We start from the raw sequence: 27288 nt of genomic DNA on the forward strand, positions 1-27288 counted from the left end.
AAGTGGGCGTGTATTAGGTGCGTACATCGGGGCGTTTTTAATACTTTTACTAGCTGGGCGCTCTGACGAGAAGTATCATCCACTTCTCTTCAGAACGCCCAGCTTCTGGCAGTGCAGATCTGTGACGTCACTCACAGGTCCTGCATCGTGTCGGACACATCGGCACCAGAGGCTTCAGTTGATTCTGCAGCAGCATCGGCGTTAGCAGGTAAGTCGATGTAGCTACTTACCTGCAAACGCCGATGCTGCTGCAGAATCATCTGTAGCCTCTGGTGCCGATGTGTCCCCGCTCGTCTGACACGATGCAGGACCTGTGAGTGACAACACAGCGTGATCTCTCGAGAACACGCTGTGTCTGCACTGCCAGAAACTGGGCGTTCTGAAGAGAAGTGGATGATACTTCTCATCAGAACGGCCAGCTAGTAAAAGTATTAAAAACGCCCCGATGTACGCACATAATACACGCCCACTTGGACTTTTACTTTTAAACACACCCACTTGGACTTTTGCAAGCCTCATTTGCATAACTACAAAAATGGTCATAACTTGGCCAAAAATGCTCGTTTTTTAAAAATAAAAACGTTACTGTAATCTACATTGCAGCGCCTATCTGCTGCAATAGCAGATAGGGGTTGCAAAATCTGGTGACAGAGCCTCTTTAAGCCACTGGTCCTGCAGTGACACCTAGTGGCTGCTAATAACATGGCAGGCATATACTAAATAACACAGAATGAAAGTACCAACCAACATGAAAGATGCACAGGGAAGACAGTTAAATTTAAACAGGGCAGTATCACCCCCTTACAAGTCTGTTGAGGGAAATGAGGAGCGAGCATTCTTTGTTTACCAGGAGTAAAACCCTGCCAGAGGTGTCTCCCTACTGAAATAAACAAGCACGATCAGCAGATCTGAGTCTGGGTAGATAGTTGTCTAACAGCTATCATATGTGTATGGCCAGCATTATGCTACCCGCCTGTTACTTCTACTAGATTATTTTATTCTGGTGCTTGCTATATATTACAGATCTAGCTTGCTATTCTACATTTCTGCTAAATTATTAGTTCCTGCAGCTGCCCTTCTGTTTCCAATGTGACCTATCAGACTGCACTTCCGCCTGCTAAGCCGGTCAGGTATATGTGTTATTACTTGCTGTTGCCCTCTGCCACATACTCGTTTGATGCTTCGTGTTCCTTAGTCCCCAGCATATAAGAGGCTATTCTGTCATGTACGTTTACATTTTTTTGTAAACTTTCTTTGAAATAAATCTGGACTCCTCCACCCCTTAATAGCCAGCCACTCCTTTTATCTTCACCTATGACAGACTTGTCATAAATAGGAGGAAATATAATTACCAGTAACTTTTCTCATTATTAAATATAGAGCAGATCTCTATGTGTAATATAAAAATATTCTAAATATCTTAGGCATGTTCTGTGGTGCAAATTAAATAATAAAAAAAAAAAAATCCGGCCTCCTCCACCCCTTAATAGCCGGCCATTCCGCACCTTTTCCCCTCACCTATGACAGACTTGTCATGGGTAGGAGGAAATGTAACTACCTGTATTTTTTTTCATGTACTACATATAGAGTAGATCTCTATGTGTAGTATAAACATTTTCTAAATATAATAGGCATGTTTTAGATGTTAGTTGGAAAAAAAAAAATCCGGCCTCCTCCACCCCTTAATAGCCGGCCATTCCGCACCTTTGTATTTCCTCCTATCACATGACAGCACCACCAGTTGGTGCTGTTATGGGCTTGAGCAAATCATTACCGGCAAATTTAAGCTAAAATGTATTAAACATGCCTAGGTGTTAATGTAGCACGAATGTTGTTGTGCTCAAACTTACCAACAATAACCATGATCGTCTGACATCTCCATCTAGTGGGGTTCCTCAGCATCGTGATCCCAGAGAGGCGTCCAAATGGTTACAGGTATCTTCTTGCTGGGCTTCCTGATGAATTCTTGAGGAGATGTTGCTTTCTCTTGAGCCGCAGACATTCATAGGTGACCTTCAGGGATCCGCTCTTCATATTTTGCCAAACTCTTCGTCCCGCATGGTCTTCATGATCTTCCAACTGCGGTGTACGTTTTGTCCATTCTTCTGGTCTTCTGTTGATCTTCTCCCAGGAGCTCAGGAGGACAGCTTGCTCTGATGACATAAGAGATGGTGTTTTGTAGAGGGTTTACCAGGTGACAAATGGAAACCCTCTAAACATGGCCTGATCTTTCACGGATAAAGGTCCCTCCTCGGCCTCTGCTGCCTCCATTCTGCCCAGGTGGAATTGTCTGGCAGGGCGATGAGGTGTAGATGGCTATAAGAAAGAGAATTAGAAGAATATGATTTGAAAGCTCATAAAGACTAAATGGTTGATCCGAAAAATGTAAAAATCTATTATGATAACTTTTAGAGGCTTCTCAGAAGGGGAGGAAATCTCCAATAGGCAGATCCTAAAAGCCATATTAGGACAGTAGACTATGCCCATTACAGGTGGCTGGAATTGAGCCAATACATACCACGGCATTAGGGCAAATATGACTATGGAGACAGTTATGTGCCATTTCTCCCATTTGACTTAAAAAATTACAGAGAAAAAAAAAATATTCTAGCAGGCATACATTTTTTCTTAGAAAAAGTTAATGGACTATTTCCTAAAAGTTGTTTTTTTTCATTTGCAAAGGCATTGGGCACAGTATTTTTTACATAAACGAGTGCCATGTGTTAAGTGCTATAAGAGCATATACTGTATATAAAGTTTATTTCTGTTTATTTACTTACTATAGGGATGTATGGTGGGGGCATCCGAAGGGCTTCCACAGAGACCCAGTCAATATGCTGAAAGAACTGGTGGCTTCTGATGTTACCATTGACTCCTACGGGATTGGCAGGATATCTCTGGAGGAGCTGAAAATGAGAAATGTATTTATACATTAGAGACCACAACTGGCTCTGAATCTATGCAGTAAAGCCAATACCAGTGATCACTCAGAGCTCAGTATCAGCAGCGTTCTGCAACTGGACACAATGGCGCACATTTATTAATAATGGCCTATTTTGCACCAATAAAATAGCAAGGGTAGTGGGCAAGAATTGCGCCTAATTTAACACACGCCCTTTCATAAATCTGGTACATTTGGAATTATCTGACTTCATTCCTTTTTATACCTTCTATGAATTTGAAACCCCCCCCCCCCCCCCCCCTCGAAAAATCCTGCCTCTGCTCCTGGCATAGTATAGAGTCCAGTATTTGTAACGTATTACAGTAACATACTGACCTCCTTGATGATGTCTTCGGCGCTGGAGTGTGTTTGATGGAATAGTGCAGGATGGTAAGCACACTGACTGGTAATCATTTCATTTAAGATGACACCAAATGAATACCAGTCCACTCCAGCGTCATACTCCTCCTCAGCCAGCATCTGCCATAAAGGAGAGAACAGTTACTAGTTTCTATGTCACCACACTAGTCTATCACTCTCTATGTCATGTATGTATGTCATTATGTAGGACAACCATGCTGAGATTTATTATTAAGGTGCTTACAGATCATTTTTAATTACCCTGAAGAGTTGTGGGAAAAGATCATGTCTATGGAATTACAGCTGATATTCTTGTGGTTACCAAGGAATAATATGCACAGAAGGTAATGAAACTTTTACCACAGAACGAACACTGCAGGTGCCAAGCACAAGACTAATGTGCCACCCAAAGGCAGGCCACTGCCATGTGGTAGTTGCCATTATTGGATTGCAGAGTGTGGGTGACTAAATGCTCCTCAACTAGTTATTGCTTACAGAGGCCGAGCAGTGACTACAGAAGTGACAACCAATATGGAGGTCTACCACAATTGTGGCTACCACAATAAAAAAAATGAATGATCTCTGTAATGAAAAATAAAACAAAACACAGGACAAAGATACGTTGAGTCTCTGTAACTTGAAAAATAGTAAAATTGTATGCGTCTCACCCCAGGAGCCACAAAGCCTTCTGTCCCAGCATATCCAGTGGCTGCGCGGTCTACAAGCAAGTTCTCAATTGCGAGACCGAAATCTGCGATCTTAATATGGCCCGTATCAGCCACCAGGATGTTCTCGGGCTTGAGATCTCTGTGAAATATAAGAGGAAACATTGGATGTATGGTCAGTGTCCAGCCTGTGATCGGCTGTGGAGAACGGCATATTATACTTGGTTTATTACAATATTCGTCACTAGGTACAATATTATTTTGTTGTGACACTTTTTCTGCCTTACCATAAGCTTCAACTATACCACATTAGGGTGTGGACTATGTGGCCAGTGACAGTCCCATCAGAAAGAGGAGAAGTTCCTGTCCATCAGATGTTATCTTGTGAGAAACATACTTTGGAAAATAATCTATGAATGTAATTACCTGTGGACGATGCCCTTAGAATGGAGAAATTGGATGCCACACACGAGCTCAGCGGCATAGAATCTGGTACAAAAGAAAATGTATCAGTGTAACATGTGGAGGATAACACAAAACCCAGACACCCAAACTATTCAATAAACTGACAGATAATTGTTTCCTATTAGGCCATGTTCACACAGAGTTTTTTGACGCGGAAACCGCGCCGCAAAACTCCTCAAAACCACCCGAAAATGCTTCCCATTGATTTCAATGGGAGTTAGACAAGTTTTTTTTAACGCAGGTAAAAAAAACGCGTCGCGGTAAAAAGAAGCGTCATGACCCATCTTGAGGCGGTTTCCGCCTCCAAATCCCCATTTCAATTGCTCAGAAAGAGTTTTTGTCAAACTACTGTGCAAAAACCGTCTGGAGCAGTTTTTGCAGGAGGAATTTTCCTCCTGCAAAATACTCTGTGTGAACATAGCCTTAGTGTTCACTGATTTTCTATGAATAAATCTTAATAATGTTATGAAAAGTTCTGCAACTTTCTAAATTGTTTTGTATTTCAGTTATTTTTAAGATCTCTGTTAGCTGGGAGATAATGGAAGCTTTCATTGTTACATTCAGTGAGTGATAGCTTCTATAGACCTAAGGGCTTATTCAGACAAGCGTAATACACGTCCGTGTACTGTGCGTTGAAATAACTCACATTAGGCGGACCCATTCATTTCAATGGGGCTATTCAGACATGCGTGAGTTTTCACACAGCGAGTGTCCGTTGCGTGAAACTCACTGCATGCCCTATATTAGTGCGTTTTTGTGCACCTAGTCGCCCATTGAAGTCTATGGGTCCATGAGAAACAAGGACAGCACACAGATGACATCCGTGTGCTGTCCGTGTTTAACGCTTCAGTTACAAAGAAATTAGGAGAAATAAAAAAAAAAAAGTGCTTGCACGGACGTGAAAAATGCATGCCACACGGATGCCAGTATGCAACGCACACTATGGCACACGGACATGAAATGTAGAAAAAATGCTGCATTTTTTACGCGTGCAAATTGGACACGCTTGTCTGAATGTAGCCTTAAGCTTGCCATACATTTCAGATAGCTGTGGCTAAATGTTCGTTCGGTTGACAGCTATTAATCTTGACCCCCATAAACATGCACACTCGGCCGAGCCTGCATGTGTTCTCAAAAAGGAGAAGGAGAAAGTCTCTGCCAGCGGCTTATCTCCTTGCAAACCGAAGTCTGGCATGCTGAAATCCAATATGCCTGACCCTTCTCTCCTCGACATCTGTTGTCGGGGAAGAATTAGAACACCACTATACAATTAGATGGTAGGCCAGACAACTGAAATTGGTGGGTTCGGTTGACTTTTATCTAATGTGTATAGCCTCCTTAACACAGAGTCCACCACAATTGTATTTAATCTAGGCAATCCTAGTATTATAATAAGTAAATTATACGAGGCATACAGTGGCGTAACTAGTGCTGTAGCTGCCGTTGAAGCTGCTATGGGGCCCGCGGTTTGAGGGGGCCCGTGCCGCCCGCCGACAAGCTGCCCCATATGCCCGGTGGTACCGCTAGCAGCCGTAATGGCTGCTACAGCGATAGTGACGCTACTACGGGGCCCGCGCCGCCGAGCCTCTAACATTTATGGGTCAGACCCTCTCATGCCCGGGGGCGTCGCTTGCACCGGAGCGGGCCCTGGTGCTAGCGACAGCCACCCCCTCTTGCAGTAATTGTATCTGCGTCTAAAGCACGCAGGTACAAATACACGCATTAGCGCTGAATAGCCGGGCACGTTCCGTGCCCGACCATTCAGCGCCTTACAATGACGCTGATTTGCGGGGAAAAATTACTTGCCCCGCCAATCAGCACCTTTCAACGACGCTAGAAGCGCGAAGAACTCATCGAGCCGCTTCTGTGGTTGAAAGGCACTGATTGACGGGGCAAGTCATTCTGCCCTGCCAATCAGCGCCTTTCAAAGAAGCGCCGCTTGCGTCGTTCAGCACCAGCAGATCTGCTCATTAGAGAGCAGATCTGCATTGCCACCGCACGGCGCGGGAACGGGGTCAGGGTGAGTATGTCATTTTTTTTTCTCTACTAAAAGTGTGAGTGGCATTATCTACAGTGGGTGATCTATCTACAGGGGGGTCTATTTGTGGGGATGTGGAGCGCTATCTATAGGGGGAGCTATTTGTAAGGCACTATCTATAGGGCTGGGCTATATGTGGGACACTATATTCAGGAGTGGGTTACCTGTGGGGCACTATCTACAGGGGTTCTATATGTAGGGCACTGTTCACAGGGGTGGGCTATATGTGGGACCCTATATACAGGGGGAGCCATATGTGAGGTACTATCTACAGAGGTTGGCTATATGTGGAGCACTATCCATAGGGGGAGCTATTTATAGGGCACTATCTACAGGAGTGGGCTATATGTGGGACACTACATACAGGGGTGGGTTACCTGTGGGGCACTATCTGCAGGGGGGCTATATGTAGGGCACTGTCTACAGGGATGGGCTAAATGTGAGGCACTTTCTATAGAGGTGGGCTATATGTGGAGCACTAGCTATATGGGAAGCTATATGATGGGCAGCACGGTGGCTCAGTGGTTAGCACTATTGCCTTGCAGCTCTGGAGTCCATATACGGGCACTATCTACAGAGGCTCTATGGGGTCACTATATACAGGGGGCTATGGGGGCACTATCTACAGGGGGCACGGTGTGTGTGACACAGTGTATGGTACTATTATAATCAGGGACACAGTGTATGGCGCTATTATAGTTAGAGGTGCATTGTATGGTACTTTATTATATTTAGAGGTGTTGAGAATTTTTTTTTTTTATAGGTGCAGAAATGTTTTAAAAGTGAGAAGCTGAAGACATCTGAGCTGAAAACTGCAGAAATGGGTCATGGCCATAGAGGTCTGGATCGGAGGGAGAAGAAAAGAACTAGAATCTGAGACGTCACCGGTGAGTCACTTAATGTAAATGTTTATTCTGCTTCTTATCAGTACTGTAGTCACTGTATGATCTGCAGCGAGATGATGGGTGGTATGATAATTTTTTGTGAAACAGCATCTCCCAGCATATTCTTACCATTGTCCGGGCCATGCTGGGAGTTGTAGTTTTACGCCGTACAAAGCTATATGGCAGGGGTTGCACTAAATTGAGCTGTATTTGTCCTGGTGCTGTATATATGTACTGAGCTTGGTTCTTGTGCTGTATTTATATATTGAGCTTGGTTCTGGGGCTCTATATATATGTACTGATCTTGGTTCTGATGCTGTATTTAAGTATTGAGCTTTGTTCTGGTGCTGTATATATGTGTGAGCTTTGTTCTGGTTCTGTATATAAGTACTGAGCTTGGTTCTGGTATTGTATATATGTACTGACCTTGCTTCTGGTATTGTATATATGTACTGAGCTTGGTTCTAGTGGTGTATTTATGTACTGAGGTTGATTTTGGTGCTGTATATATGTATGGAGCTTGGCTCTCGTGCCGTATATATGTATGTGCTAGGTTGTGGTACTGTATATATGTATGAGCTTGGTTCTGGAGCTGGAATTATATAGGATATATTTCTAATAACAAAATTGCAGGGCAGATAGAATTGTTTTCAATTCATTGTATATTTCATGCGAACCTGTCTGGTAGTTTTAACCCCTTAAACCTCCACCATGCGGTAATACATGTTCTGACAATATTTCCAAATGTATGTTTTTATCAGATGCAGCAACATTTTTAAAATCAACTTTTAAAACGGCGCACACTATATGCTAATTACTCATTAACAGGTAATGGGTCGGTGCCGCTATCCTGAAGAGTCACATAATCCTGTCTCCAAACCCACCTCTCCATGTTTGATTGTCATCCCCCTGGCTGATACAACTTTCTTGGATGCACCATTGCCTTGTACTACTTGGGAGGGTTGTGGCACTATACACATTGGGGGGGGGGGGGGGGTGTGGCACTATATACAAGGGGCTGTGTGGCACTATCTACTAGGGGGGTTCTTTGGCACTTTTTACAAGGGGAGGGCTGAGCGGCACTACATACAGTGGGAGCTGTATAGCGCTATATACAGGGGGGGCTTCATGGCACTATCTACAAGGGGGTGGGGGGGGCTATCTACAAGTGCGGTGTGACACTGCCTACAGGCGGGGCTGTATGGCACAATCTACAGGGGGCAATGTCTATAAGGGGGGCTACGTAGGGCACCTGGGGGGCCCCAGTCAAGAGTTTGCTATGGGGCCCAGTCTTTCCTAGTTACGCCCCTGGAGGCATACAAGCATTAGGAGGAATTTAGGACCATTACAACTTTTCAGTCCCCACAGAACTTGTCAAATAACATTTAAGGTGTTATTTATACAGGACTACCGCTGTACAAAAGGTATGGCATAGAGGGGGATCCCCTGCTCTGCACCCCATTTATCCATCAGAGTAAAAGAGTTGCTGCAAAGAGCATCTGTCGCTCTGGAGAACTTGGCACAACCATAAATTACATTGTTGTTCATTGACTTCAGCGGGTATCAGGTAATGCTACATTTTCCTGAGATAACATTCCTATAAATCAGGAGTATCATTGGATCTAATGTGGAGTTGACCTAAGGCCTCATGCACACGACTGACCGGTTCATATGGAAACCATGGGTAAAGAAATTGTAGCATGTTCCATCAGATGCCATATTATAGAGGTATTCTCCCCTTTAAGCATTGCTTCTAGGGAGAGTGCCTCCATAAAAAGATGTTGTGCAGAGGCACCATATGGCGACACACGAAGTGCCTACAACTCTGTCGTGTGCAGAAGGCCTAACACTGTAATCTATCTAATATCTCATTTATTTTTAGATTCGCTCAGGTTTTTACTTAAAACTTTACCTTGCACTGGGGATGTCAAGCCGCCCCTTCATCTGTAGAAGTTGTCGGAAGTCCCCGCAGCTCATGTATTCCATCCCAAATAGCATGAGCATCTATTACATAGAAGGGACATACCGCCATCATTGTTTACAGGGCATTATTTCTAAATCATGAGAACATCTACATTTACTATATACAATAGATCAGCATTAACATAGGCTAAATGGCAATTAGGACGTTTGTATTTGACATTAAATGTGGATTCTGTCATTCCTGCACACCTCCCTACATCACCCTATGAGCCCTGCTGAATTAGCTATATAAGGGTATCCCCACCCCAAACACACCATGCAATTGATTTCCCTACTATTTTTCCAGCGATCATAAACATTGCTAAGAGCTGGAAAGTAATTGATGAGAAATTGTCTACTATATTATGGGTTATACAGCAGGCCCAGACTGACAGGAATTAGAGCAAAGTAGAGGTAAACATTTTTTGCAGAAATTAATTTTTAATCCATTTTTGTCTGTAACACAAAAAGGTTTAAACGGAGAAACGCAACTCAATAATTATTGGGCAGATAATGCAGTTTTTAGAAATATCCCACATGTGGTCCCAGTGTGAGACTTGACTCAAACACAGGCCTAAGGCCGGATTCACACGAGTGTATTTGGTCCGTGTTATACGGTCTGTATGTTGGCCGCATTTCCCGGACCGAACACACTGCAGGGGACCGGGCTCCTAGCATCATAATTATCTATGACACTAGGGGTCACTACCTCTCTGCGGGACACCTGTCCTTTACTGAAAACATGATTACAGTATGGGACACGAACTCGGGAGAAATTTATTTACAAATGTTGGGGTGCTTTTTCTCCTTTATATCTTATGAAAGTGAAAAAATATGAGCTAAAACTACATTTTATGAGAAAAAAATTATATTTTTTTATTTTCACGGCCTAATTACAATGATTTCAGCAAAAAACCTGTGGGGTCAAAATGCTTACTATACTCCTACATAAATTCCTTGAGAGTTGTAGTTTCCCAAATGGGGTTTCCATTGTTTTGGCACCAGAAGATCCCTTCAAACCTGACAGGGTGCCTAAAATATATTCCAATAAAAAGGAGGTCCAAAAATCCACTAGGTGCTCCTTCATTTCTTAGGCCGGATTCACACGAGAGTGGTCGGTCCGTGATATACGGTCCGTATGTCGGCCACATTACCCAGACCGAACACACTGCAGGGGTCTGGGCTCCTAGAATCATAGTTATCTATGTCGCTAGGTGTCTATTTGGTCATAAACTGATGTTTGGACACACGGCAGGGCACAGAAGGGAAAGGGCACCATTTGGCTTTTGGACCTTAAATATTGCTGGAATTTCATTTTGGGTGCCATGTCACATTTGCAAAGCCCCTTAGCGACCAAGACAGTAGAAACCTCCCAAAAGTTACTCCATTTGGGAAACCTCCCCCCTTAAGGAATCTATCTAGGGGTATAGAGAGAATTTAGGCACTACATTCTTTTGCAGAACTTATTGGAATTAGATTGTGAAAATGAAAATCAACATGTTTTCCACTAAAATGTTGAATCTTTTTATTTTCACAAGGGATAAAGGAGAAAAAGAACCCTAAAATTAGCAAAGCAATTTCTCCCGGGTACGGCAATACCCCATATGTGGTGATAAACTGCTGTTTGGACACACGGCAGGGTTCAGAAAGGCAAGATCGCTATTTTGCTGGATTGTTTTTTGGCGCCATGTCGCATTTTCAAAACCCCTGAGCTACCAGAGTTCATGGGAAAGCTCTGAGATTTGACCTCATTTTGGAAACGTCACCCCTCAAGGTATTTATCATTTGCCTGGACATATGACAGGGTTCAGAAGAATAGAGCAACATGCACATTTGTGGCCTATTTTGGTGATTTTCGTAGCGTTGGCCCACAATTGCGGGGGTCGGACGTCAAATGGAAAAAGCAAATCCCCAAGTACTGACCCCCATTTTGGAAACTACACCCCTTAAGGCATTTTAACCCGGTGTTTTTTTTATTATAACTACACCACTTAAGGCATTTTGACCCAGTATTTTTTTTATTATAACTACACCACTTAAGGCATTTTGATCCGGTGTTTTTTTATTAGAAAATAATATGCAGTGGATGGTGCAAAGTGAAAATTTCAATTTCTCACTGATATACCATTTTAGTGCGTAGTTTGTGCCATTGAAGACAAATCCGTAATAAACTGTTAAGGGGGTTCTCCCGGGTATGGCGATGCCTTATATGTAGATGTAAACTGCTGTTTGGGCACACTGTAGGACTCGGAAGGGAGGGAGCGCCATTTAGAATTTGGAGCGTGGATTTTGCTTGGTAATAGTTCTGTTTGGGGTTTTTCTGGTATTTTAGTTTATAATGTGTGGGCATATGTAATCGGTGCGGAGTACATTAGGGCATGATAAGAGGGTATAATAATGGGGTAAATAAATAATAATCTGCAGATGTGTGGCCGGTGTCGCACTCATAAATGGTGCCCGATCTTATCCCCGTTTTGTAAGAAACTGCACCTTTTGTGTCACCATATTCTGAGAGCCAGAACTGGGGGTTTTTTTCGCCAACGGAGCTGTGTTAGAGCTTATTTTCTTGCGGGACAATTTGTAGTTTTTATTGGTACCATTTTTTTTATCACCTTTTATCTCTTTGTTTTTTTTAAAAAAAGGAGACCAAAAACCAGCAATTCTGACATTGTTCTTTTTTTTTTACAGTGTTTACCATGTGCTATAAGTTCCATATTTACGTTATTCTGCAAATCGATACCATATGTACATCGATTTTTTTTTTTTTATGTTCGGCAGCGTTTGCACAATAAAATCAATACATTTTTAAAATAATTTTTAAATAATTTTTAAATAATTTTTAAATAATTTTTAAATAATTTTTAAATAATTTTTTTTTTTGTGCCACCATATTCTAGCCCCATATTCTGAGAGCCATAACTTTTTTATTTTTCCGTCAAAAAAGCTGTGTAAGGGCTTGTTTTTTGCAGGACAGGTTGTAGTTTTTATTTGCACTATTATGGGGTACATGCAACTTTTTGATCACTTTTTGCTCTATTTTTTTTGGAAGGGATGGTGACCAAAAAACAGAGATTCTGGAATTGTTTTTTTGTTTTTACGGTATTCACCGTGCTGGAAAAATAACATGATAGTTTATTATGATACTTATTATGGGAAAAAAAGGCGGTTTTTGTCTTTTAACTTGAAACTTTTATTTTTTCGTACAACACTTTTGGGCCTGATAGGCTTCCATACTTGGCAGACCAGGAGGCCATTGTTGGGCCTCTGGTTGCCATAGCCACCATCGGCACTCCCGCAATCGTGTTGGCTACAAACCATCTAGATGACCGCGGCATCTAAGGAGTTAATCAGTGGGAATCGGAACTAGCTTCGGTCCCTGCCGTTACAGCAGGGTGTCAGCTGTAATATACAACTGACACCTGCTGGTGATGGCACGGTCTCAGCTTTTGAGCCTGATCCATCACTGTCACGTACAGTTACAGTTTGCACTAGGTCATTAGCAGCAACGACGTAACTGTACGTAACATGTTGTTAAGTGGTTAACATGCATATGTAAGCAAACAAAGGCCACCATTTGCTGATCAGCACTGCTACAATTTATGGACCCTTTTTTCCTATTTTGTCAATAAAGAAAGTAATTTCTGAGATGCTATATAAAAATGTCAGCGGATAAAATTGGAAGTGGTCAGTGAACTAAAACCCCAATAATTTTCTAAACAAAGGTGGCGAGAGTGCTCGAGTAGTGTCACCTTGCAGTTCTGCTGGGATAGGAGATTCAATATTTAGCACATGGTATATGCAAAAAGTGAGCACCATATCTCATTGCCATATGGGGGTAATTTTTTTGTGGGACGAGTGGTATTTTTTCACAGCACCATTTTATTGTACCATATAATGTACTGGGAAACGTGAAAATTCATTGGTGGAATTGGAAAAAAATTGTGATTTCTTTATACTTTTTTGGGTTTGGTTTCTACGGCGTTCACCGTGCCGTAAATCTGACATGATACCTTTATTCTGCTGGTCAATACAATTACGGCAATACCAAATTTTTATAATTTTTTTATGTTTCACTACTTTTACAAAAAAAAAAAAAAAGTCACCATTCTCTTAGAGCCATAACTTTTTTTTTCTACTGAATCAACTGTGCAAGCTGTGCTTTTTTTAGCACCATTAAGACTTTTTGATCACTTTTTATTCTAATTTTTGTGAGAGAAAAGGTGACCAAAAAACATCTTAAAAGGTTAAACGAGTGGGAACCCGCAAGTTTCACTGAAGTTTCAGCTGTTTCATACAACCAACACGCTTATCTTATGGAGGAGGGTCTGCTTAATACTCCTTGTCCGACCTCTGCCATAAATATACGGTGGATGTTGGGAAGCGGTTAAAGGCTTATATGAGGTTAGAAAATTGTAGCAACTTTCGTCCAGTAACAGCACCACTCTTGTCCATAGGCTGATATTTCCGGATAGCGTTATTACCTTAGATGGGGCTGGGCTGCAATACAACACACAGCCCATATACAAGAGTGGCGCTGTTTCTAGAAGATAACAGCCATGTTTTTCTAATTTCAAACAACCGCTTTAGTACTTTCTGCTCCATGCACGCTTACGGAGCATGAAACCATCCACCATGAACCTTCTGACTGGCGATCTATTCTGGTGACATCTATATTTATCGATATATATCTACAGAAGCAGAATATTTTTTGAACACTACAAAATCCACAGTAAGGCCATGTTCACAGCATATCTGCCCTGAAACCCGCAGGGAATTCTGGACCAAAAAAACTGCATTAAATTGTGGTGCAGTTTTTGGGCAGAATGTCTGCTGCGGAAAACAGCGGTTGAAAAAAAAAAAAAAAGCTTATACTTACCCCGGTCTCTGTAGTGATGGCGAAGCGTCCCTCTGTAGTTTGTGCAGACATTTCATATCCTGTGACTGCTGCAGTCTGCGATTGGCTGTAGCAGTCACTTGGGATGAAACATAATTCCAGGAGGCCGACCTGGACGGAGAACAGGGGGACGTCTATCTATGACTGTGGAGACCAGGGTAAGTATAAACATTTTTTTCTGAGTTGCGATTTTTGCAGCAGAAGCGCAGCTTTTTCACTACAAAAGTTGTAACGTATAGCTCTTTGTTGCAGGTTTCACCTCCCATTGAATTCAATGGGGAAAACCTACAACAGAGCAGCGATTCCGCAGCATAAATTGACATGTTGCAAATTAAAAAACCACAGGGCAGGTAAATTCATGAACGGTTTTTCGGCAGATTTTTTTACGCAGCATATGGATGAGAAATGTTCAAATCTCATCCACTCTGCTGCTACTGTATTACGCTGTGGATTTTCCGCAATGAAATCTGTTGCAGAAAATCTGTAGTGTTCACACTACATGTGGACATACTCTAGCTGTATATATAACAGTGAAGTCTGTGTTACGTACGGGGACATTTGATAATAAGAACATAGTCACTACTGTACCTCAGTTTGTAATGCGAACTCTGCATGGACAAGGAAGGGGCTCCCAGATGCCAGCTGTAAGACTCGGTGTTCCACCAGTACCTCCGCCTCATCGTAGTTGGCAAGCAGGGCTCTCTTGCTGATGATCTTAACAGCATACTTCTGATGGTTAGAAGCATCCTCCGCCAACACGACCTTTCCAAAACTTCCCTGCCCGAGCACGTGATGGAATACTAATCTCGCTCTGATGTTATCCGAGATTGTGCTTCTAGAGCAGGTTGGCCGAACACCGCTGTCCTCTACCAGGGTGAAAAATAATAGGAAACATGAGAAGACCTTAAAAGGAAATTTATGAATTTATGAATTTTTTATTATTATTATTTTATTTCTTTTTATACATTACATATTAAGTATTATGTCCCCTAATATTTCCTTTTATTAATACTTTTACATTATTTAGGGGCTGCCATTTTTATTAGCATTGGATTATGTGTCTCTTTACGACACATGCACAGATGTTATACGGCACATACAGGGCATAGGAGAGTTGGGACGGGAGCCGACCCTATCTCCTTTGCTGGTGCCATTCTAGCTGTGAACTGAGGATGCTCTGTGGCATGTGTAGTTCACAGTAACACTGCATAGGAGCTAGTTTCTAAGGGGAAGGCCGGCGCCATTTTATCGAAGATCGAAAGCCACGGTCGTACACTATTATGACGACTTCCGCTCCGCGGCTTCGAGCAACACAAGGAAACGGAGAAGCAACTGCAGCAGAGATGCAGGGGCGACAGGAACACAGCAGGTACTTTATTGGGGTGGCTGGCGTATGTTTGGAGTGGGGAATATGGTTAAAAGTGGCTGCATGCATGGTGTGGGGGGGTTTGGTGAGGAGAGGCTTCATGTTTGGTGTGGATTTTGGTGAGGAGCGGCTGCTTTATTAGTGTGTCAAGGTTTTGATGGGGAGTGGCAGCATGTTTCATGTGGATGCGGGGTCTAATGAGAAACTGTAGCATGTTTGGTCTGGGGGTTTGGTTAAAAGCGGCTGCATGCTTGGTGTGGGGGGGATTTGGTGAGGAGCGGCTGCATGATTGGTGTGGGGGGGTTTGGTGAGGAGTGGCTGCATGTTTTGTAAGGATGGGGGGTCTGGTGAGAAACGGTAGCATGCTTTGAGTGGGGGAGTTTGGATAAAAGCGGCTGCATGTTTGGTGTTGGGGGATTTGGTGAGCAGCGGCTGCATGTTTGGGGGGTCTGGTGAGAAACGGTAGCATGTTTTGAGTGAGGGGTTTGGTTAAAAGCGGCTGCATGTTTTGTGTGGGGGGGTTTGGTGAAGAGCGGCTATATGTTTGGTGTGTGGGTTTTGGTAAGGAGCAGCGGCATGTTTACAGAGCGCACTAAATTTATGGGGGTACAAACTGGGGGCTTAACTTCTATATGGGGGCATAAGCAGGGCCTAATGTCTATACGGGGGCACAAAGTGACGTTTTACTGCTGTCGTGAGTTCTACCGCAAAGGGGCCTACTAAGTCTGTGTCGACCCTGTGTGGGGGTTTTGGTGAGGAGCGGCTTCATGCTTGTTTGGTAGCTGCCACTGACTTTGTTTCCTCCATGGGAAAACAATTTTCTCTCTAGTGGATGAAATTTCAGTTGACAGGTAGCAGAGTTACATGACGGGCAGTTTCTATTCCCTGTCATGCATATTTGCCTACCTGACACTCACTTTTTCTCCATCATGGGAAACAATTGTCCCTCTGGCGGATGATTTTTCAGTTCACAGGTAGCAGAGTTACATGATGGGGAACGTCCATTCCATCATGCATATTTTCCTAGCTGACACTCACTTTTTCTGCACCACGGGGAAACATTTTTCCCTCTGGCAGATGATTTTTCCGTTGACAGGTAGCAGAGTTATATAATATATGATGTAAGTTATATAATATGATGTAAACCAGCCTATGAAAGCTTACATCAAGACAACAGAAGAAAAGCAATAAGATTGCAGTAACAAATATTTCCCTATATGGATTACTTTGGATTCACTGTATTCCGTCGGACCTGCTGTTTATTAAAATGGTCAAAGAGGGATGTCTAAGCGGAGTGCAGTCAAAATGTTTATCCGTCATATCTAATTTCCAGGGGACTCTTTGTGGGTCTCTGCCATGGGGAAACATTTTCCTCTCTGGTGAATGATTTTTCCATTGACAAGTAGCGGAGTTATATAATGGGGAATTATTTTTCTCCGACATGTAACTCTGCTACCTGCCAACGAAAATCATCTGCCAGAGGGATAAATATTTTCCCATGGAGGAGCTCAATGAAAGCCTCACCTGGTAGTTAGACATGACAAACATAATTTCCCATCAAGTACGGGTATGTTCACACGCTTACTAAAAAACTTCTGAAACTAAGGAGCTGTTTTTAAGCAACTCGCGTTTTACGTGGCGTTTTTTTACGGCTGTTTTTGGAGCTGTTTTTCTATAGAGTCTATGAAAAACGGCTCCAAAAACGGCTCAAGAAGCGACATGCATTTCTTTTTCACAGGCGTTTTTTTACGCGGCCGTTTTGAAAAACAGACGCGTAAAAAAACGTCCCTTCGGAACAGAACGCCGTTTTTCCCGTTGAAATGAATGGGCAGATGTTTGGAGGCGTTCTGCTTCCGATTTTTAGGCCGTTTATGGCCCGAAAAATGGCCGAAAATAAGCAGTGTGCACATACCCTAACTCTAAGGCAAAATTCACAAGTATGTGTGCGTTTCGGTCGCGCAAAAAACTCAGCGTTTTGCGCGCGTTGCAGTTCCGTGTGTCATAAGTGTTTGGTGTGTTGCTGCGTGATTTTCATGCATATGCCATCCTTATGACACACGGTTTTGATGCTTAGAAACTGCAATGAATGTGGTGCTTTTCTTTTTTCCTTCATTTATTTAACAACTGTAGCGCGAATCACGCGCGGGACACGGAAGTGCGTCCATTACTGTGCTCAGTTTTCACGCACCCATTGACTTCAATGGGTGCGTGATGCGCGAAAAACGCTCAAGTATAGGACATGTCATGAGTTTTAGGCCTCGTGCACACTTCCATCACCGTTTTCACTGCCATTTTTGACGGATCCGTGTGCCCGTTTTAGCGGCCGTGTGATTTCCGTGTGTACTCCCATGTGCACTCTGTGTTTCCGTTTCCAAGCGCCGAGCATGGTACTGTCCAGGGTGCTGAAAGAGCATGGTTCTTCAGCACTAGTCACTGTACAGGGTGCTGAAAGAGTTAAGGGGCTGCACTGATCGGTGGTAACTCTTTCAGCACCCTGGACAGTGACTAGCGCTGAAGAACCATGCTCTGTCAGCACCCTGGACAGTACCATGCTCAACGCTCGGAAAATAAAATTTTAATGAAATAAAAAATTAAAAGATAAGTTCATAGTTACTTTCCTCCTGTCCGGCCTCCAGGGTTGACGTTTCATCCCATGTCACCGCTGCAGCCAATCACAGGCTGTAGTGGCGGTCACGCAAGTCTGGATGACGTCAGAAGACCGGCCTCCAAGGATGACACTTCATACCACGTGACCGCCTCTGCAACCAATCACAGGCTGCAGCGGCCTCTGCAGCCAAACACAGGCTGCCGCGTCATACAGGAAGGCTGGACTGGAGGAAGAAGAGGGACTCGTCACCAAGACAACGACCAGGGTACGTATGAACTGCTTTTTATTTTATTTTTAATCAGCAGCCTCTTCTCTCTATCAGTGATTGATAGAGATAAGTGGCTGCCGATTAGTGTAATATATCTGTAATGTACCTCTGCCTGCCCGGCCGTTGCTAGGCAACGGCTCAGTCACACACGGACGGCGCACGGATGCGTTCCGTGTGCCTTCAGTTTTTTTGACGGCCCCATTGACTTGCATGGGCCTCACGGTCACGGAATCTCGGACCAAAGTAGGGCATGCTCTACTTTTGATCGGAACGGAGCAACGGGACTGTCAAAAAACTGAAATGTGCATGGCCCCATTGAAATGAATGGGTCAGGGTGCTAGCCATCAGGAAAATGGCTAGCATCCTGAAGGAAAAGACTGAAGTGGGCATGAGGCCTTACGCAGCGGACACACGCTGCGTGAAAATCACGGACTATCTGAACGGCCCCATTGAGTTACAAAGGTCCGTGAGAAATCATGCGCGTAATACGGACGGAAAATACGCTCGTGTAAATAAGGCCTAAGGGTCAGTTCACACATTGCGTTACTACTGCGGAATTAGTTGTGGAAAATCCGCAGCACATACAGTAGCAAAGTGGATGAGATAAAACAAATCTCATCCACACGCTGCGTAAATACTGCGCGGAAAGAACACTCAGAAATTGAACTGCGGTGCAGAGTTTTAATCAAATGTCAATTGTATTTGCGTAAACGCTGCTTATTTGTTGCGGGTTTTCCCCATTGAGTTCAATGGGGAGGTAAAACCCGTTACAAATAGCAGTTGTTGCGTTTTTTTGCAGCAGGTTCGCAGCGATTCCTCTGCAAAAAACGCAACTCAGAAAAAGAAATAAATCTTATACTTACCCGGGAGTCTGTGTTTCTTCCTCCAGGCCGGCCTCCTAGGATGACGTTTCATCCCATGTGAACGCTGCAGCCAATCACAGGCGTTCACATTGGATGAAACGTCATCCCAAGAGGCCGGTCTGGATGACGTCAGAGGGCTGGCCTCCTGGGATGATGCTTCATCCCATGTGACCGCCACTGCAGCCAATTACAGGCTGCAGCGGTCTCCTAGGATGAAAGGTAATCCCAGGAGGCCGCCAGCTGTCCACAGTGGACAGTTTGGTGTGGTTTTTCGCCCGGAATTCCCTGCGGCGCACCGGGCGGATATGCTGCGTGCTTTTACGCAGTGTATCTGCCACGTTTGAACTCAGCATAATACCTGTCAACTGGATGACGTTTCATCCCATGTGACTGCTGCGGTCAATAATAGGCTGCAGTGGTCACATGGGCTACAGCGTCATCCCAGGAGGCCAGACTGCTCGGACAATAGAAGGATGTGTTGCCATGACAACAGCATGGGGTAAGTATAGACGTGGGGTTTGTTTGTTTTTTTCAATGCTGGTTTCCGCAGCGGAGATTCCACTCGAATATCTGCACCGCAATTTGCTGCATTTTTTCTGGCAGAATTCACTAGGTTTTCTAGTTTGGATACGCTGCTTACTTTTACGCAGCATTTTCAACTCTTAGGAACCCAGCCTGAGACTGCCCCAGAAGAAGCTGAAAGGACGAAACCCTGGGTCGGGCTACAAACTTGGCGCGCCACATGCTTGATGTTTTCACTTTTGATGTGCTTTATCTGCCTTATACTTTGTGAGTGTAAATAGATTGTGTGCTGTGAAGCTAATTTGCGGTGTGCCACCATCTTCCATCCTTATTTCTCAAGGGTAATCTGTTTGGATACTTGGAAATACCTGAGAGCCAGCGCCTGGATAACGATGCACTGTGGTACTACATGGCCCAGGAGAACGAAGCGCAACACTGAAACTAATTGTCTATTGCTCATGTGCTGGGGGAAGTGGAATCCTCTGAAGAAACTGTCACTGTAGATAAGCACCGTTTGGGCGGAGATTTTATGTATTTGGAGCTTAAGGCCTGATTCACACGAACGTGTTAAAGGTCCGTGGGACGGACGTTGAAACAGCGGTCGTCCCACGGACCTATGTAATTCAATGTGGCTGTTCACACAGCCGTTGTTTCAACGGACCGTGCGAAGGGTTCGTGCGAAAATAGAACATGTCCTATATTTTCACGCATCACGCATCCCTCCATAGACTCTCAACTATGGTGAATACGTGACATCGCGTCCCGCAGCGCTGAGCACGGATGCACCTTGGACATGTGAATCAGGCCTAAGACTATGACAGGAGCCGCCGTTGCAGATTCAGTCGTTTTTGAATGCAGTGCTATTTTGTCCGGAAAAATGACAGACACATGACACAAACCCAATGGAACCCATTAAAGTGAGAGGGTTCTGTCAGGCGCCACTGTTATGTCATGCGACAGATCCGGCGCCTCCAGTATTTTTTTTGTTTTGCTCCTATGACGGAACAGAACAACGAGAACAACCAACGCAGATGTGAACAGACCCTAAGAAGATGAGTATTTAAGACTAGGGCTACACCTAGACTTTGAATAGCTCAATGTGAAAAAATCGCTCTCAAATCGCTCTCCATAGAAATACATTGACCAGCTTAAAGGGTAACTAAACTTTCAGAAAACTGATTGGTGGGGGTCCGAGCACTAAGACCCCACCGATCCTTAAATCGAAGCTGCAGAAGTGCTCGGGTGAGCGGCTGAGCTGCTTCATTTCTGATCGCTTTTTTTGCAAAGCCGATCTAACGTTGTACGGGCTCAATAGAAAGTCTAAGGGCCCGTGCATCGTTACATCGGCCTTCCGAAAAAAGCCGATCAGAAACTAAGCGGCTCAGCGCTTTTTGTAAATCACTACATGCCGGGACTTCTAAGCCATTTCACAAACTAGTAGCTGGTATGGCTTCACCATAGAGTAACATGAAATGACTTGCAAATTGCTCTTTAACCCCTTAACGACATGGCACGTACATGTACGTGGCAGCCGTTAAGGGGAAGTATGGAGCGGGCTAACGGGATATGCTTGCTCCATACTTATCGGGTGACGGCTGTGTAATACAGCAAACACTTCACTGTAACACAATTCACTGTATTCCTCACTGCAATCTAAGGGTATGTTCACACGAGGGCATCCGTTACGGCTGAAATTACGGGGATGTTTCTGCCTGAAAACATCCCCGTAATTTCAGCCGTACCGGCATGTGCAGGCGCTTGAACGCCGCGTCAATTACGGCCGTAATTAGCGCTGCTATTCATTGGAGTCAATGAATAACGGCTCCAATTACGGCCAAAGAAGTGACAGGTCACTTCTTTGACGCGGGTGTCTATTTACGCGCCGTCATTTGACAGCGGCGCGTAAATATACGCCTCGTGTGAACAGACAAACGTCTGCCCATTGCTTTCAATGGGCAGATGTTTGTCAGCGCTATTGAGGCGCTATTTTCAGACGTAATTCGGGGCAAAAACGCCCGAATTACGTCCGTAAATAGACCGTGTGAACATACCCTAAAGCGTTAGAATCAGGGGGGCTTCATAGGAGACTGGAAGAAACACATTAGTATTTCAGTATATCATGTAAGCGATCCAACGATCTCTGATTCAAGTCCCCTAGGGGGACTAATAAAAAAAGTAAAAAAAACTGTTAAAGTTTTTTTTAAAGTTTAAAAAAAAAAAATATTAAAAGTTAAAAAGAAAAACAACCTTTTCCTATTTTATGTTACATTTTTTTTAGAGTTAACATAACTTGTATCGCAGCGTCCGTGAAAGTCAGAACTATTAGAATATAATGTTATTTAACCCACTCGGTGAACGCTGTAAAAAAACAAAAAGTAAAACCCTTAAAGGCATGGTGTTGCCCGAAAAACATGTTTTTTTTTTTTTTTATTAAACATTTAGTGTGTGGGTGATTAAACATTGTTCAAATTTTTTTTATTTTTTTCACGAGTCAGGAAATATTATAAATTATTTCTAATTTATAATACTACCCATTTTTGGTCACTAGATGGAGCTATTTCCCAAAATTGCAGCATTGCAACATTGGGTTAAAAGCTCTCGCTCTAGTGAGCTCTCAGCATCCCCCCCTCCTTTATCCTGGCTAGTGCCGGGATAAACGAGGGGTTTGAACGGTGTAACCTCCTACACTGTGTGTCGCCATTTTTTGAGCTAACACACAGCGTAGTAGGTTTACATACAGTAGTAAACACACACAAACACGAACATACATTGAAATCTCTTACCTGCTCCTGCCGCCGCGGCTCCCTCCGGCCCGTCCGCTCCGTTTGCTGCCGCTGGTCCAAGTGCACAAATCCGGAAGCCGCGACCGGAAGTAGTAATATTACTGTCCGGCCGCGACTTCCGGTTCACAGGAAAATGGCGCCGGACGGCGCCAATTTCGAATTGGACTGTGTGGGAGCGGCGCATGCGCAGTTCCCACACAGACGCCGTACACGGAAGTCAATGGGACGGGAGCCGTTCGCAGTCCCTATGGGACTGTGGCTGCCGTATTCCATGTCTGTATGTGTCGTTAATCGACACAGACAGAAATGGAACAAAAAATGGCAGCCCCCATAGGGAAGAAAAAGTGAAAAAATAGAAAAAAGTAACACACAAACACACAAATAAATAAAAACGTTTTTAATAAAACACTAACATAAAACTGACATGAAAAAAAAAATTGTGGTGACACTATTCCTTTAAATTGCTGTTTTTTGGTCACCTTAACTCCCCAAAAAAATGGAATAAAAAGTGATCAAAAGGTTGCTTGTACCCCAAAATGGAACCAATAAAAACTTCAGCTCGCCCCGCTAAAACTAAGCCCTCAATCGATGGAAAAATAAAAAAGTCATGGTTCTCAGATGTGATCAATTAGGGTATGTTCACACGCTTAGCAAAAAACATCTGAAAAAACAGAAGCTTTTTTCAAGGGAAATTATCCTCTGATTTTCAGGCGTTTTTGAAGCTGAAAATGAAGCTTCTTTTAATTTGGAGCTTCTTTTGACGCCCTGTTCACACAGAGTTTTTTTACATGTTTTTTGACGCGGAACACGCGTCTGAAAACGCGCCAAAAACATCAGAAAATGCCTACCATTGATTTTAATGGGAGGCGGAGGCGTTTTTTCCCCGAGAGCGGCAAAAAGAAGCGTCCTGACCTATCTTGAGGCGGTTTCCGCCTCCAAAACCCCATTTTAATCAATGGGAGACAGAAATAAAACGCCTTGACACGTGTTTTGATGCGTTTTTGTCAAACCACTGTGCAAAAAACGCCTGGAGCAGATTTTACAGGTGGAATTTTCCACCTGCAAAAAACTCTGTGTGAACAGGGCCTTAGGGCCTGTTCACACGGAGTATTTTGACAAGCTTTTTGAAGCGGAAACCGCTCCGCAAAACTTGTCAAAAACCGGCTGAAAATGCCTCCCATTGATTTCAATGGGAGGCGGGGGCGGTTTTCACCCGCGAGCGGTAAAACCGCCTCGCGGGAGAAAGAAGGGACATGCCCTATCTTCGCACGTTTACCCCTCTGACCTCCCATTGACATTAATGGGAGGCAGAGAAAGCGTAATTCGCTGAGTTTTTGTCTGTGGCACTCAATGGCCGCGGGCGAAAATCGAGGCGAACGACGTGCAGGAAGGACAAAATCTGCCTCAAAATCCCAAACGGAATTTTCCTCCTGCAAAAAACTCAGTGTGAGGCTTATTTTCAGGCATTTTTTGAGCCGTTTTTTGAGCCGTTTTTCATAGTCTTCACTGGAAAATCATCTCCAAAAAACGCCTCAAGAAGTGACATGCTACTTCTTTTTACGGAGAGTCTTTCTACGCTCCGTTTTTTTAAAACAGAGGCGTAAAAAGACGCCCCGTATGAACTAAATGCTGTTTTTCCCATTGATTTCAATGGGCAGATGTTAGTAGGCGTTCAGCTTCCGTTATTTCAGGTGTTTTTCAAGGCATGAAAGCCCCGAAATATGCCTGAAACCACTGCGTGTGAACATACCCGGGGCGGACCTGACGCTTTCAGGTCTCAGCACACGGTGCAGCTGCTCTGTATAGAGAATGCAGAACCGCTGTAGCTCAAAAAGTAAAAATATTTTTAATAAAAACTAATTATAAAGTTGCACCAAACACACTGATAGACATTATTATTATTATTATAAAATAAAAAATCTCTTTCAAAGGTTTACATATCCTTTAGGGCCAGTTCACACAGAGTTTTTTGACAAGGAAACCGCGTCAGAAAACACGCCAAAAAACAGCCAAAAATGCCTCCCATTGATTTCAATGGGAGGCGGAGGCGTTTATTCCCACGAGCGGAAAAACTGGCTCGCGGGAAAAAGAAGGGAAATGCCCTATCTTCGGGTGTTTACACCTCTGACATCAATGGGAGGCAGAGAAAGCGTATTTCGCAGCTTTTTTTTGCCAGCGGCGCTCAATGGCCGCGGGCGAAAAACGCCGCGAAAATTGGCATTCAGATTTTCTGCCTGCAAAAATCTCTGTGTGAACCCAGCCTTAAGCATTTTTCTGTATTGAACTAGGTGAGCATGTGGCAACTTCTAGGAAATGTCCTTTAGTGGAGATTCACGGCAGTTGTTAAGCGGAAGAACACACAACTTTACATGAGTTAGAATTTTATGTCATGTGACAGGAAAGTTTTCCTTAAATTCAGAAGATACACATTTTTGCATGGGAAAAAGACAAGTCATATAGTGATTAGATTTCTATCACACAAATGTTTTGGGGAGGGAAAAGTTTCTAGACATTTCCTTTATTAACCCCCTTAAGGACAGCCAATTTCCCTTTTTTTTAATTTTTGTTTTTTCCTCCCCTCTAAAAGCCATAACTTTTTTATTTTTTGTCGACATATCCGTATGAGGACTTGTCTTTTGCGGGACAAGTTGTCGTTTTTCATGGCACCATTTCATGTATTATACAATATACTGAGATTGCTCTATGTTTTGGTGTGTTTTGTTTTTACAGTGTTCATTACGCAGTAAAAACGACATGTTCACATTATTCTATGGGTTGATACGATTACGGCGATACCAAATGTATGTTTTTTTTAATGTTTCGCCACGTTTATAAATAAAAAGCTATTTGTCTGCCACATGTGAATTTAGCCTAAGAAGCAACAGCAGGATCTCTAGATGTTCATGAAGGAAACCTCCACAATGGTGGACATGAAATGTGATTCCATGTGCAGTAATAAGAGGGTTGCAGCATGTGTGACTATATAGCTAGGTGTATATAATGTATCTGAATATATATCTACCTGAGACTCTCTGGTCATCCTGCTGTTTTTCTTCTTTCTGGAAGTCTTGATCTTTCTTGTTCTTTACATCTTTCTTGTTGGGATCCATCTTCTGATCCGAAGAGATCTTCATAGGGGTCTTTGTTTCTTCATCTGATGAGCTCAAGATGGCACATGGCTTCCGTCCTTTCCTCCTCACAACAACCTCCTCTTCTTCCTCCATCAGTTTCTCCTCATCAGCCGATGAGTCCGAAATCGGTCTTCTTTTCTTTCCTCTTCTCTTCATCACAACAATCTCAGTTTCTTCCTCCATCATTTTCTGCCCATCAGCCGATGAGTCAGAAATCGGTCTTCTTTTTTTCTTTCTTCTCTCTCTCCCAAAAATCTCCTCTTCTTCCTCCATGACATTCTGCCCATCAGCCGATGAGTTAGAAATCTGTCTTCTTTTTTTCCCTCTTTTCTTCCTCACAACAATCCTCTCTTTCTCCAAATCCATCTCAGCACTTTTCTTGGAGTTAGCAGACATCTCCACTGTCACCAGTCAACTCTAACTGCCACTCTCAACTGCCAACTGCAGTTCACAGGTGCTCTGGCCCGGGTGGCATTGGTCATGTGATCAGTAACTGACCAATAGCTTTTAAGTTCTATAGTTATAGGTGTTATCATTATTGTATATTTGCCTTATATTTAAATGTTGTAATTCCACTGAATACATCAGCCAGTATTAGGCACAGTAAGGATCCCTTCACACTATAGTTTAGCTCATAGATTTCTCCATTATCCAGTTATGGTAGACAACATTCCCATGCCATCCATCTATACCTGCTCTGCTGAAATCAGGTTACGTCTGTGTACTAATATTATAGTTAAATGACATCTAAATGGGGAATCCTCAACCAGCAACCCTTAACAGGATACATTTTGTAGCTCTATTGTGTATGTGCACAGTCAGATTCTATAGTCAATTACAGGATGTGTACAATTGTACTTTTTTTTTTTTATTTCCCCAACGCATATGACATAGCAAATGAAGCAACTTTTCAAATAGGGCTCAAAATGGAAGGAGTGCCATTTTGCTTTTGGAGTGCAGATTTTGCTGGATTGGTTTCTGGGTGCTATGTCACATTTACAAAGCCCTGCAGGTGTTTTCTAGAAAATAGCGTGCAGTAGATGTTGCAGAATGAAAATTACATTTTTACCATAGATATGCCATTTCAGTGTCCAATATGTTGTGCCCAGCTTGTGCCACCATGAAAAGACAGCTCTCTAATTATTGTGCTGTGTTTGCTGGTTTTAGAAACACCCTACATGTGGCCCTTATCTTTTGCCTGGCATAGGAAAGTGCTCAGGGGTGAAAGAGCACCATGCAAATTTGAGGCCTAATTTGGCGATTTACACAGTACTGGTTCACAATTGCAGAGGCTCTGATGTGAATAATAAGAGAAGTGACCCCATTTGGAAACTACACCCCTAAAGGCATGTATTTTCCAGAAATTCCCAAAAATTGTTAAAAGGGTTCTCCCAGGTATGGTCATTTATTTTTATTTTTTTTATGCCTACATCTATTTCATTACTTAACAGGGTTAAGAACTGAATTGATTGCTGTATCTTTTTTTAATGTATTTTATGTATTTTTTATGTATTTGTTAAGTTGTGCTTTGTTGGTTG

At 43.3% G+C, this 27288-nt stretch overlaps 1 protein-coding gene across 1 annotated transcript; it reads right to left on the reverse strand.

The window, feature by feature from the left end:
- Window positions 1-3259: 3259 nt before the first annotated feature.
- Window positions 3260-26167, reverse strand: LOC142750474 (protein kinase C, brain isozyme-like). Its single transcript, XM_075859478.1, has 6 exons — window positions 25642-26167; window positions 14798-15075; window positions 9266-9357; window positions 4393-4455; window positions 3970-4108; window positions 3260-3421 (listed from the first exon to the last, which is right to left on the reverse strand). The coding sequence occupies exons 1-6, from the start codon at window positions 26144-26146 to the stop codon at window positions 3260-3262; spliced, it is 1239 nt and encodes a 412-aa protein (XP_075715593.1). The 5' UTR covers window positions 26147-26167.
- Between the last annotated feature and the right edge of the window lie 1121 nt (window positions 26168-27288).

The sequence above is a fragment of the Rhinoderma darwinii genome, chromosome 3, assembly GCF_050947455.1.
Source record: "Rhinoderma darwinii isolate aRhiDar2 chromosome 3, aRhiDar2.hap1, whole genome shotgun sequence".
Taxonomy (NCBI): domain Eukaryota; kingdom Metazoa; phylum Chordata; class Amphibia; order Anura; family Rhinodermatidae; genus Rhinoderma; species Rhinoderma darwinii.

What these genes read in the sequence shown, in the direction of transcription:
- LOC142750474 (XM_075859478.1), bottom strand. Translation starts at nt 26,146, where the DNA reads ATGTCTGCTAACTCCAAGAAAAGTGCTGAGATGGATTTGGAGAAAGAG. An exon ending in GGATGACCAGAGAGTCTCAG is followed by an intron (nt 15,076 to 25,641) that starts GTAGATATATAT and finishes TCACCCTGGTAG; the next exon opens with AGGACAGCGGTGTTCGGCCA. An exon ending in AGTTCGCATTACAAACTGAG is followed by an intron (nt 9,358 to 14,797) that starts GTACAGTAGTGA and finishes TCTATGTAATAG; the next exon opens with ATGCTCATGCTATTTGGGAT.